Raw genomic sequence first — 13,842 nt, 5'->3', positions numbered from 1 at the left:
CCCTTATCTTTATGTTATTTTCTCTAGCCATGGTTCATGGTCTAAAACATCGCGCACCACTTCACTAATTTTCAGTGGCAAACGGTTCATTAAGCAGACTTCACCAACCATCGGGGGTGGCGCTATAGTCACATTGTTACAAACTTATAAATCATAATGCTTGCCAATTGCCATGTATGGGGTGGAGGTGTGGGGGATCTCCAATTGTCCAGCTATTCAGAGCGTAAAGAATAGGTTTTTTGGAAAGCTTTTGTCTGTTCCCATTTTGGCTAACCTTTTATTTGCCACAAGGAATTCAGGCTCTGTTATATTACTGATTTGAGTTGGTTAAGTCCTCTTTTACTATGGCTATCTATCTGGTGAAATACTGAGGCAAGTCTATCTAGAGATATTATAAATTACTGTCTATCTCTAGGTAGAGATCTGTCAATTCCCTGGATTGTGCATGTGAAAGCAGATTGTTTGAAAATTGGGTTCATTCTATTATTTTGGATCCGAAACTCAGTGCTAGTATGAATAAGAAAACTGTAGCCAATATATTCTTTGAGTGGACTGAATCCTAGAGGATACTAAACCCGTAGGAAGCCAAATATGATTAAATAACTGAACCTGTCAGAAATTGATCACACCACCAATTATATTCAATGTGCACCTGGCTGTTGGAAATGTTCCCTGCTTTTCCACTTCATATTAGATACCATGAAGTACTTGCTATGTTTTTCATCTGGCTTTGTTCATCATTTTGAAGTCAAAGTATGTTCCTGTGATTGTCTCCGCCGCAATCTATGCTTCATTTTTTTAAAATCAATTTTATGCTTTGTATACTACACAATTTTCAATCCCTTATATAAAAAAGTATTGCTTCCAAATTGTCCAATGTACACCTGCTATTAGATTTTTATTTTTATTAACCAGTGAAGAGGTAGTTTTGCACATTGGGTCCTTTTGAAAATTGGCTGTCCATGCACTGGCGTAACAAAACTTGAGGCCTCCCCCTGCAAGGTACATGGAAGGGGCCACTCTGGACTCAATCAGGAGCTCTCCAACCAGAGTATTTTGCTGAGGGGGCCACCTGGAGGTTGCCCCCCCCCCCAACACCCCAGAGGCTCCGGAGATGTGTTACGCCAGTGCACAGGATTCATGTTGTATTAACAATATATAGTGCTGCTACTTATATGATATTCATTGTACTTGACACACACAAATTTTATGTTATCTAGCCTTAACTTTGTATGTACTGTGTGCTGCTTTTACGGATGCTTTGTGTCTCTGATTAATGTTTTTGAACCACCGAAAAATTGATAACTCATGAATTAACTTTCACATTTTTTACTGTTGTATTCAAAATGAATCTGGGTCAATGAAAGGTCTGTGCATTATCGTTATTCAACTAAATAAATAGCATCTACACATGTATAAATCCTTGCATTGATGAGGAGAGGGGGGAACATACATACAAACTGTGCAGAAACGATTCATCATAAGAGCGACAAAGCTGCAACAACATGTTGTTATGTTCAGGTGCAAGACACACAGATGGATTACTCTTAAGAAGAGTTTATTTGACAGAGATAAACCCCACACAACAGCTTTAACAGACGCAGCTGGAGCCAACTGTCAATGGTCCTCACTAACAATGACATCACTATGGAACAGAAGGTACATCATAAAGGTGTGCAGTCCCAGCCTAGCTGGAAGAGCCTAAGTACAATATAACACATCTCCCCATCTTACGTTAAAACAAAAAAAAACTGAGCCCCCAACTAAAAGGCAATAAGAGAGAAAAGGAGAAGAAGGAAAGAAAGGAATGAAAAAAAGGACGTAATTAAGACAGAGTGTATTGCAAACTCAAACAATGTAGTCACCCAAATAGGCCGGAGCTCTTCTTTCCCTGGCCTCCCTCAAGGCTCAAGATGAGCTAACAGACTCATCTCTCTCTCTAGCAACCACAAATTCACCCTCAGCTCCATCACCCTCACCAGTCCGCAAACCAACACCAGACTGTCCCCCTGAAAATTCACCATTACTCATCAACAGCCAAGGTGAACAGACACCAGGCTCAGTCTCCTGTTCTAAAGTCCTTTCATGACAACCACCCTGCCTCTGACATAATGCAACACGCCTCCAATTCCACATTTGGCCATTTTCCAACTTGACCCTATTGCCTCCTTCACCCTTGACTTTGAAAGATCCCATCCTCGTAGCCAAAAATGTTATGTTCAGGTGCAAGACGCACAGACGGGTTACTCTTAAGAAGAGTTTATTTGACAGAGATAAACCCCACACAACAGCTTTACCAGGGATGTATGTCATTACCACGCATGCTTTTACAACGCATGCCTTTACCACGCAACTTTTACAACGCAAGTCGTTACAACGACTTGCGTTGGGGGGTGCTGGATAGTGAATAGTTTAATTTACTATTCCAACTCCAGTCCCCGTGGATAGTAGGGAAGGTTTTGGATAGTAAATTAACTATTCCCTATCCTAGAGCGCCCCCCAGCGCAAGTCATTGTAACGACTTTCATTGTAAAAGTTGCGTGGTAAAGGTACTGCATTGTAAAAGTTGCGTTGTAAACGCTGTTTACCTTTTACCAGACACAGCTGGAGCCAACTGTCAACCGTTTCCACTATTAATGATATCACTGTGGAACAGAAGGTACATCAGAAAAGGTGTGCAGTCCCAGCCTAGCTCGAAGAGCCTAAGTACAATATAACACATGTCCTATTAGAAAATGGCATAAAATCATGCCTGAATTCCCAAAAAGTAGCATTAAAAATCGTTCACTAAATATGTTATCACTAATGATGGTATTCCGCCAGAATATTGGTTCAATAATATTGTGGCATCAGAATATTGCAGTCAAAATATCAACAAGGTTCGTGTATATAGGTAAGAATAGATTTACTTCACTACAGTCCACAAATATGTGATGATAACATATATATCTTCAGTCTGAATATATAAGCACATACTTCGATCGGTCAGTAGCTCTGTAGATGATGTAGTCCCATCTTTTAAAACACACCTAGAATAACTGAGTGTCCAATGGACTAGGTAGAGCCTGTATCAAGGATGCACCCATTCCTCTCTAGAAAGATGAGTCAAGGAACATTTTTCAGTGTCCCACTACGTGCCAGATTTACGATCATTTTGCTACTCTCAAACCAGTCAAAATCTGGTTTGTGAATGCAAAACCACCATACATGATGAATGACAAACATTCACAAATATGAAATAGGGATGTGACTGATTAGCGACTCACAAAACAAGCGGGAGTAATTTGCGAGTAGCAATTAGATAATACCTAATTGTGCATCGTAAAACACCATGTACAATTGAGTCACAAATTGCAAGTAGTTGCAAAATGCCCCGTTTGCACATGCAATTTATCACCAATCCAAATCAGGTGGCAACAGGGCCCAATGTATAAAAATGGGCCCAGAATGCATCAGAGACTTTTCAGTAATGGCTGCCCTGCAAGTGATCACAAGGAGTATGCAGATTCTGGCTGCTCAGCAGAGGAGGTGGAGACAGGAGAGAATTTTCAGAGTCAGGGTGACCATGTTTGAAAAGACATAGGAAGAGATAAGAGCAGTACAGGCTGAGTAGCAATATGATCCTACAGCTAATAGCCACCTTAAATCCACACCAATCAGCAGGACACTGCGCAGCAATGAAATCCCCACCCACGTCTAGGTGTTGTGCTCCCTTCACCTATTGGCCAGTGGTACTTACCAAAATGTCATAGCAGTGGCAGGAGGGTTATCGCAATAGGCGCAATTGCATTTCTTTAGCATATTCTTGGATACATGATCCACCACATACACCAACACATCTACCTGCCCAGGGACGATGTTGAAATTAAAAATACCATATGTCCCTAATCCCGCCTGGAAGACATGCTCTGGAACCACAAAAACACCATTCCCTAAACAATCAGGGTATCTGAATTGCACACATCATCACGGATATTGTAGCCAAATTTCCAGGGAGCACCCATGACTCCTACATCTTTAGGCATAGTGGCATATACCAGTGACTAGAAAGAGGAGATTTTGATGAAGGCTACCTACTAGGTACTTGAATGTAACGCACACAGTGTAATATACTTTTCCAATCATTACTGTCTGTATGTTGTCTCACCGTTATATGTGCCTCACCAGGTGACAGTGCATTTGCTGTGCGGAAATGGATCCTCATGCCCAACCTGTCTCCCAACAACTGCTCAAAAGATGTTACAATGTGGCACATAGGCGTACCAGGACTGTGATTGAGTGCACTTTTGGCATCACAATACCATGCTTCCGGTGCCTTTACAAAAGTGGCAGAGCCTTCCAATATGCACCTGAGACTGCGCTCAAAATCGTGGCAACATGTGCCATATTCCAAAATATTGCCAGCAAGAGAAACCCAACTGCACCACAGCCAACTAAAAACAGCAGAGCAGTAGAGGGAAGAAGGCGCAGGGACCACATCAACAGACACTGTTTTTCACTGAAAGATGCATCCATTTCTACAGTACCCTCCGCAAATGACAAAACAGGTTGATAAAAAAAATAGGTAACCCTTATTTTAAGGCCTCCCCAAAACTATGCTGGAAAACCTGGCAATCATGAACCCCATGACATGAATGTGGCCAACATATATGACAATCGGGGAAACTGCATGGCACACTGTCACTGTGCCGTCATTTCTTGCCTCTCCATGCAGCATGGGAGGATTTGGGAGTTGGAGAAGTAGGTTGCCTGCTTCTGCTCTAACCCAGCATATGTGTGTCTGCTGCAGGGACACTACTGTGGCTGGTGACCTCACTATCCGGAGCATCTCCTGTTGGGCCACTCACAAAACTGGCAGTCTGCATTGCCTCGACTGAAGCAGTAATTTGCTGCAGGCCTCTGGAATTGTCCCCACTGTAGTGGCCCATTTCAGCCTAAGGGGCCAGTGTATGCCTTGAGTGTATGATGGGTGCCTGATCTTTGCCTGCTTCCACATAGCTTTCCAGTCCTCCTACAAGTGTATCTATGTGGCAAATGGGGAGATTTTATAATAATAAACGTGTGGGACACTATCTGAGTGGCCGTAGAATGTTATTCAGCTTATGTCTAGCAGTAACTGCACTGCTTATGTACCGGACTACATTTTCCATAATGCACCAGCTTTTAGTGCATCTAAATGGAGCTTCTAGGTGTATCTGGGTCAGGGTATGTTGCATGCATGCTGACTTCAGGGTCATCATAAACAACCACAAAGGCAACCCACCAACCTGAACCAGGGGCAGACAATTAGTATTCCAAACAACAGTTCAGGAGTTCACTCCTTTTGAATTGACCGCGGTAGCAGGATCTTTGAGACCTGTGACTAGGCCGTAGTAACGGGCTCACTATTGATAACCCCTTGATGGAGGATTGAAATCTTTTTTCTCCTGATCATATTCCAGTGGAATAACTCCAGTTACATTCGACTTGTATGGAATGGGAATTGCCCTTGTATAAATCGAAGTTGGAAATCATTGTGTATATATACAAATTAAGAACGTGACCGTTCCTGCCTGGATTTTAAATAAACTTTGACGCTCAATGAAACGTTCCTGTTCTGATGATGACCGCAACCTCTGACTGCGGTCGAAACGCCGTCGACGTACCTGTGGCTTATAAATTTTAGTGGACACATACGTTTTGTATATGTTGTACCCTTTCTCCAATAACAGAATTATGGTTTGCCACATGTTTGGTTTCTCTTATATGTTTTGTAATTTTGTATAAACCAACAATTATATTTTTTGAGCGCACTATTTATAATACATTTGTGATAACTTTTTAATCTTTTGTTGACAGTGTTGATTTATGTCTCCCTTCCCTCTCGTTATTCTCTCTCCCTCTTCCCTGTTTTTCTTCTTCCTGTTGTAAAGTGAAATTTGTTTGCAATTGATTATTTTCATAATTGTGATTTGTTATTGGTCTCCTGAACTGACTTCAGGGTCATGGCAGCTATGTCTGAAAAGTAGAAATATTGTGCTTACCAGGATTAGAGGGGGGTGCAGAAGTGTCGAGGGACCCTGAGGCGCACACTGCCTCTGTCTCCTGTTTTAACACCAGCAGTGCCTATGCAGATGAGGTGGGGGGCATCAGATGGACCTCCTCCAGTATTACGGTCTTCTCCCAGCCATGCTGCCACTCTCTCCTTGGCCTGAGAGCACAGATTATACCAGCCCTTTTTCAGCTCATCTATAGACTGGTCTGCAACACCCATGACATTTAATTGCTGCTGCATTTCTCGCCATATTTTTCTCTTCTCAGACTCCGGGACTATCTCAGAAGTACACCCCAAAAGCCTTTCTTTGTTGTTGCAGCAACCATCTGTAAGAATTGAAAGTTCCCTTTCAGAAAACTTAATTTTGTGACAGCGCTATCTTCCTCCCTTCTCAATCTGCTGGCTGGCCATTGCAGAGTTTGGTTTGTGCCTGGAAGAAGTGTTGGACTATGCTGCAAACTTCCCAGTGTGCTGTAACTGCTGATCAGAATTCTCAAAGGCCGCCACTTCCTGGTTTGTGGTCCGTCAGCCGTTACAGGAAGTGATCATGCATTTTTTAAACCGGGTCACTAATTGCGAGTGCTGAACGCTAAATGCGAGTGCAAAACCTACTTGCGACTGTGCTCTCAATTTGCGAGCACTTACTGACTCGATTGCGAGCTCGGTAATAGTAATGTGACTCGATTGCGAGTCGCAATTTGGAAGCTAGCTTGTCACGAGCCGCTGTTTTTCGGAAATTGTGAGTTGCTAAATCTAGCAGTCGTACAGCTGGAACATAGGTGCTTTCCTCACCTTAAAAACATGTCAATATTAGGGATGAAGATTTAATTCCTGCCAAATTTAGACTTGGTAATTGGATCTGGAGTGTCTGGATTCAATTCTAAATCTTCGTATTGCTGTAAATAGAATAATGTTGTCATCTCATCAGGCCAAGCTGCTCCACTTTCAATGAAAGATGGATAACAGCCATGCAATTAACCTCCAAAATGGCAGGATCTGTCACATCAGAAGTTTGAATTATTCTTTTCAATGCAAATGTTAATGAAGAGCTCTTGTGCGCTTGAGATAGTTTGGGTGGGTAATAGGGAAAACTGCAAGTGGAGTATTTTACACATAAAAACACTTGGTTTGCTCAATAGTTGGTTTGCTTTTAATTAACCCAATATACCAGTTTCTCCAGTTCTAACTCCCTACATCAACAATTGGAATTTTGATCTTGCTCGTGTTAACATCCAATTTGGGTTTTCCACTATATCTCATCCATTTTGAGAGAGACAAATCTTGTATTTGGTCTAACTGTGCAGTATCAGTGACAAATTGCTACAACTTCAATGATAGATCTACCCAAAGCCTGGCTATTGGATGCAGTATGAGGCTGGAGAGACACCTCACTTCTTCTACTGGGGTACAAATGATCTGAGATCCCTTAATAGGTCCAAGTTTCATTCTCACAGTATGAGAGGAGGGGTATTGGATTACCATTAACAAAGCTGCATTGATTTCCTATGCTTGGAGCGCTGACACAAGAGAAATCTGTCAATGGTACACAAGCAACCCCACTGTCTATAAAGCAGACACAATGGGGGAATCTCCTGATGCAAAGAGACAGATGGCTCTGGTGGAAATGCCATGATGTTACCAGTGGTACAACATTTAGAGACAGAACTGGTCTAGTGAACGGGAAAGGTTTTTTTCCAGTCAATCAAGCTTCTAATTCTCCAAGTCTGAAATTAATTGGCATTTATCTGTGATTACACATCGGAGAGTGCCATTTAGTTATAATTACTAGGATAAGGAACACCCCTATTCTTCTGCAAGAGAGAATGGATTGATCCCCATCATGGATCAGAGATAACAGCAAACTAAAAACAGGAATTCAAGGGAGCATGAAACAAAGATACACAGTAGTCATAGTCAGACTAAAACGCTGGGATACCATTCACACCTCATATGTATCTTTTTTCTCCTCCCCGAAACCATCTTGACTTTAATGTCCATGGAATTGAAGTAACTATCCTGCATGGTTGATGGAGGCACAGCCGATCTCTGGTGGGTTGAGTCAATACACAAGGATTCTGTGTGGGCAAACTATTTTTCAGAGGCTACAGCATTACAACAAATGTCAGAGTTCATTTTTCGTAAATGTCCTCACTTTTTGTCTGATCATTCCTACCAAAAACCAAACATTATGGACCACAGCTCATCCTCATAGGCACTTATAGCTTCTCAAAATGTCTATACATTTTCATAAAATGTGAGAGTGCGCTGTGAGAAATAGCAAGAAGTGAGCCATCTATTAGTGATTAGTCAAAGCTTCCTTCATAAGAATTTCCTAGCTGTTAATAAACCTCCTTAATAAAGCACTGGATGAATCTGAAATCATCCTTTCTTAGGTTGAGCATGAATTATCGATGTCTTGTTATTCTGATAGTATGCAGTTATTAAGCATCTTTGTCGAATTTCTGACAATAGATAACAACCTTCATTACTTACGTTAGACTTTATTTTGTCTTATAAGCCATAAAAGAACATAGAATAAAGCATACATAAAACATTTGACATTTGCAATATATATGATCAAAATTCAATACGATAATATCACAAGTAAACAGCATAAGAATTTAGTGCAATTTGTTTTGGGGTGCTTAATACCTCCCTAAGCTTAAATTAATTGTTAACATAAAAGCGATGCAGCAAGCCCAAGGTAAATCATTGTATTTATTTATTTACTCCTGGCCATCGTATGTCTGACTCCACTGCCCCCCCACCCTGCCCCTCCCCTGCCCGCCCCACTACCCCGCAGTACTCCCTCTGCGAGCCTCCACTGTTTTTAACTTTCATTTGCTTTTTTTTTTATTCTTTTCAGCTTGTCTTTTGTGATTTTGTGAATTAATTTTTAGTACATTTTTTATGTGTACATCTAAAACTATACTTCTCTCTGCAAAATGTTCGTACATTATGTGTGAATAAAGACAAACATTTTTAATATTAATGTTTTTTAAGGAAATAAGCAGCATGTATATAGCTTTTTTCATGTATTTTGAAATTATCAAAAATGAAATGAAAATGTAAATAAAAAATAATTGTATACAGATGTGGTACAATTATGCAAAAGGTTGTTATATTATTGAGCTGCTAATGGTTTTGTGCCACTGGAAAGAAGTTTAACCAAACAACTCTGTAGCAGGGTTTGTATTTTTAGTTACAAGCAAAACACTGATGAAGCTTTCCTGAAACTTTACCTGAATATATATTAATATTTCTACAAATATGACATAAAACATTTCTAATAACATATGCAGCAATAGAACACACATATATGGATTCATTGTACATTGCAAAACTAGCTGTATCAATTATATAACATCAGTGCAAGTACAATGCTTGCATTCTATCTATGTTTCAGGACAAGAAATATTTGAACCCCCAACCCCATTTATATTTGTGGCAGACTCCTCCCAATAAATGGTACTGTCAAAAACAGAATGATGCACATTGCTTCTTCGCATAATGTTTTACTTGATGTTGTAACAAGCAGCTTATTTGTAACCCTTAACATCTTGAAACCATGTTTCCTGAATAGTAACATAAGTCAGTGGGAAACAATGTTTACATGTGGTATAAAGCCTGTACAGTAGAAAGCATAAGCAAATGTCAGAGCTACAATTCAAACACAAATTATATTTTTTTACATAAGAAACATCGGAAGCCAAACTGCTATATGGAAAATTAGTGCAAATAACATTACAAAAATACAAATTGGCCTTCTATAGTTGATTAATTGCACAACATGTTGTGGCCAACACAAAGTCTATACCTCTGTGATCATAAAACGAACTACAAAAAAAAATGTTGATAGTGCTTACTAATAACATCCATATTTAACAATCTTCAATTCAAAGATAAGCAACAATTAGAACCTTTTGCAACCTGCCCGCTGGTGGTGGATAGAAGGGTCCGTGGCTGATGTAGGTTCACAATCTAGTTATGCAGTAGACTAAGGATGTAGCATTATCAGATTAAGGGTTCTTTCCACAAGTTGCTAAATTAATTACTGTAATTAGCCTAAAATGATATCTGAAACATCCCGTTACATTGTCTCACAAGGCACAAGGAGTAATTTGTGTATTTTCAAGGTTATGCATAGTATTTTTTTTACAGTGGATGACAAGGAAGTGCATGCAATGGTCATCTTAGATTTAGTGACAATGGTATTAATTTCACTGTTTGAGTTATAAACCAGAAGTGAGCACTTATTGCAGTTTGGTATGGGAGGGAAGCTTGGTCAATGGATTATTATTGGCCAGATTTTTGCATCTAAGGATCATTTAGGAATATGTCGATATAAATATTACTGAAAAAACAACAGTTACTGGGAAGTCACCCGTCCAAAACCAGTGAAATGCAGCAGTTATATAGTTACTGTTGATGTGATGTCATCAGTGATGTCACTGACCACGCTCTGAGTAATGTAATATGTGAGATCATAAGCAGTGCTTTGCAGGGAGCATAGCTTATAGCTAGCTCAGGTAACTATAGCTGCTGCATTTCTATGGTTTTGTATGTTTGAAATTTGTACCTAACTATAACAGGCTTGTAACCTTTGTTTTTTCAGTGAAAAAATAATATATATGTATATACAGATTTATATCTAAATATGATTTTTTTTCTGAAAAAAACAAAGTTTAAAGTGACATTATAGTTAGGTTTGGTAATAATATCTTATTTTGCATAAAATAACCTTAGAAACTCACTGAAAAGAAACAAAGATTAAAAGGACCTTATAAATGTGTGAAAATGTCAATTAAAACATACAATTTAAAATTTAAAAGGCCACTTCAATTCACTGGTTATAGTTATTTCAGGTAACTATAACTCATGCCCTAAATTAACTATACCTCACACCCCCACCTTGCAGAGTTTTGTCATCAATGTTGGCATTTCGGGCTGGACTGTTCCCATGAGGAACAGGGTCAAGACTGATTTGCATATAGCTGGGTCTGAACTGAGGTGGTGAAGGGATCTAAAGAATGATGATTGATTCAACCCAGATCTGTGACTGGGGGTGAGTGTCTGAAAAGTTGCAGCGCTCCATCCATCATCTCCTTGTGTTTGCATCACTGTTGTCATATCAGATGTTGCACTGATGTTATAAATGGTGCTATAGAATATGTCATGAGTTATGTAATATGTGAAGTAAATGCCAGTGCATCAAACCTCCCAGAGGATACCATCCTCACCCCCTGTATGGCCTTCGGAGCTGGACTCCCCGTTGTCACCTCCCCAGAGGCAATGGGTGTGAGTAGTAGGGTGTGGAGGGACTGGCTTCTACATTTTGTTTTCCATATCTTGCAAGAGTCCCACAAGCGTTTCCTGCAAACTCAGGATCACAACAATTAAATACTTTTTTTTACAGTTTGCTTCATCACACTACTTATGCATCTTAATTAATTTGGGGTTAGGATGCCTTTAACCTGCCACTTTTGTAGTTTTTTCTGATTGTTTTCAAGATACTATGATTCTTCCCCATATTCAATAATGGCAGCCATTTCATTTCTGTTTTTCCAACAGTTGGCCAATCAGAGCACGAGCTCCCACAGGACTAGTGGGTGTCTCTCACTCCCACAAGGCAGCAATAGGAAAAACGTCCCTCTCGACCAATCAGATAGCTCTGTTTTTCTTTTTGTGTGACTGCAGAACTCTTGCAAGGCTCTAGCAAACCTCACCGTCCAGATATTCAAATATTTTTCAAACATAGTTTCTATGAATGCACACCAATTCACAAGACTATGATCTAGCTTCCTGATTAAGATCAAGCCTCCTGAATTTGAATTTGGTGTAATTCAGTTCAATAATTTTTCCTGTAGCATATTCCCAAAATCCCTATAGATATTACATTACAGATTGGTTGGCCAAGGAAAATGTTAGTGTGAAGTAAAGCGATTGGCCTGAAATTTTTCTGTCCTGTTGATAGCAGGAGATCCCAGAGAGGCAGTGCTCTAATTACAGCTCTTCAACCGGAGAAACTGAGTGTTTCATCCACATTCTTCATTCAAATACCAGTTTCCACTCAGCTGTCCCGTATTCAGTGTTTTTTACTTCATTAAGGAGGAATAGAAGTCCTGTTTGAGGTGCCAGGTCCAACTCCATTTAGGGTCACTAGTTTCCTGGCAAAATGGCAGACAAAGGGTAGATATTTAATTAGAGCCAGCGTCCAGTCCTGCCTGACTTGCCCATCTATAATTGGGAGGAATCTCACTCTGCTGGTTTCCTACAGCACCGTCAGGTCACTAATGGTAGGTTGATAACACTGCTGAGGCCATAAAGCACTGGGGGAAGAGTAGGGGATTCACAGTGCAATGGTGACAGTACTCACAGGGCATTGCTGGTAGAAAGCTCACACTGCTGAGTCCTATATCAAAGATGTGTTGCTCGAGGAAGCAAACATTCCTGGGGTCCTATTTGGTACACCGCAGGGAGAGGTCACTGAGGCAGTCTTAGACCTGACAGGGGCTGTTGGGGAAAGGTCCTGTTAATTGAAAGTGTGTACACCACATTCAAAACTAGATGTTCTGTCCCACAAGGGGATGTGATTTGCCAAGGAAAACAAGCAAAACTAGTTCAAACCTGAGTCAGCTGCATGAACCAGGACCAATTTAGATCACAACTTTTATACAACTCATTACACCAACGTCAGTCTCAAGGACCACACTGCCAAGGAAACAAGGACAGGCTGGTACTATCAGACTGGAGGCAATAATGTGCAAAAAAGAAAAAACTAGACGGCAGAGGCAGACCTTTTCTATGAATGCATCCAGTATCTAAAACAACATTTCTGTTTCTATCAGGGCCTCACAAACCCTGCTCAGGAATGAGTTAAAGACACCTCTTTATAGAGCACTACATCACTATGCAGTAACAGTTAACAATTCTGAGAACCCCATGTCCCTCTAATTAGTCCTTGACACTGCATGTGGCTCCATAGTGCATAGGATAGGATTACAGTCATGATTATTTTACCTTCATCAGCTTCATACCAGTTATTTTGTGGGAAAGAAATGGAAATTCTCCCCTGAGGTCAGGCTTACATCTCACCACCTACCAAAAAAAAGTAACATAATGGGAAGGCGTGGCCAACAGCCAATATGTCAAGGGAGCCGCGGGTCAAGAACGTTTGGGAACCGATGGCTTAAAGGAAAAGATAACCTGTGAGAGATCACACATTAAAAATGTAACCCAATTGAAAGAAACTGTTCTGGAATCCAACAATTAACCGCATGCGCGCTAAGTGTTTTCCCGCTGTGCGCTGAGTTTTTCAAAAACCCGCGTTACATGACGAGCTCAGCTCGTCATGAGCGTACGAGAGGCGTAACTCATGATGAGCTGAGCTCGTCATGAACTGGTATAATAACACTGGTAACAGAATAGGGCTTTGTGAACAAACATTAGATATTGTAATGCAGAAGTTTATCTGATTAAACTTGCTATCATGGAAAGACATACAAAGCATTGTGAAGAGTGAAAGAACACTAACCTGTTTTCCATACAAACTGATTTTCTTCCTTTTCGTCTACATCAGCTCTCGTGTGTGGAAGGAGGATGATCAATAATAGCAGGAATTTGCTTGTGTTGTGCCATGGCCAGTGACCATGAGCCCAGCCATTTATCAGCAGCATAAATAAAAAAGATGAGGATTCTTCTGTTTCCTACAATTAGAAGTACATAATAATTAGTGCCCTTAAACACCCACATTTGAACGAGTTTAAAATGCTTACATATTTTGTCTTTCACATGCTCTAACATCCTTC

At 40.4% G+C, this 13,842-nt stretch overlaps 1 protein-coding gene across 1 annotated transcript in view; it reads right to left on the bottom strand.

The window, feature by feature from the left end:
• THSD7B (thrombospondin type 1 domain containing 7B) overlaps positions 1–13,842 on the bottom strand; it is a 1,994,218-nt gene that overhangs the window by 1,743,206 nt on the left and 237,170 nt on the right. The window contains exon 2 of the mRNA XM_078682458.1: positions 13,569–13,740. Within this exon, the coding sequence (XP_078538584.1) occupies positions 13,569–13,740 (172 nt within the window). The remainder of the gene's footprint in view (positions 1–13,568; positions 13,741–13,842) is intronic.

The sequence above is a fragment of the Lissotriton helveticus genome, chromosome 3_1, assembly GCF_964261635.1.
Source record: "Lissotriton helveticus chromosome 3_1, aLisHel1.1, whole genome shotgun sequence".
Taxonomy (NCBI): domain Eukaryota; kingdom Metazoa; phylum Chordata; class Amphibia; order Caudata; family Salamandridae; genus Lissotriton; species Lissotriton helveticus.
Note: the sequence above shows the minus strand (reverse complement) of the source record. Positions and strands in the feature narration are given on the sequence as shown.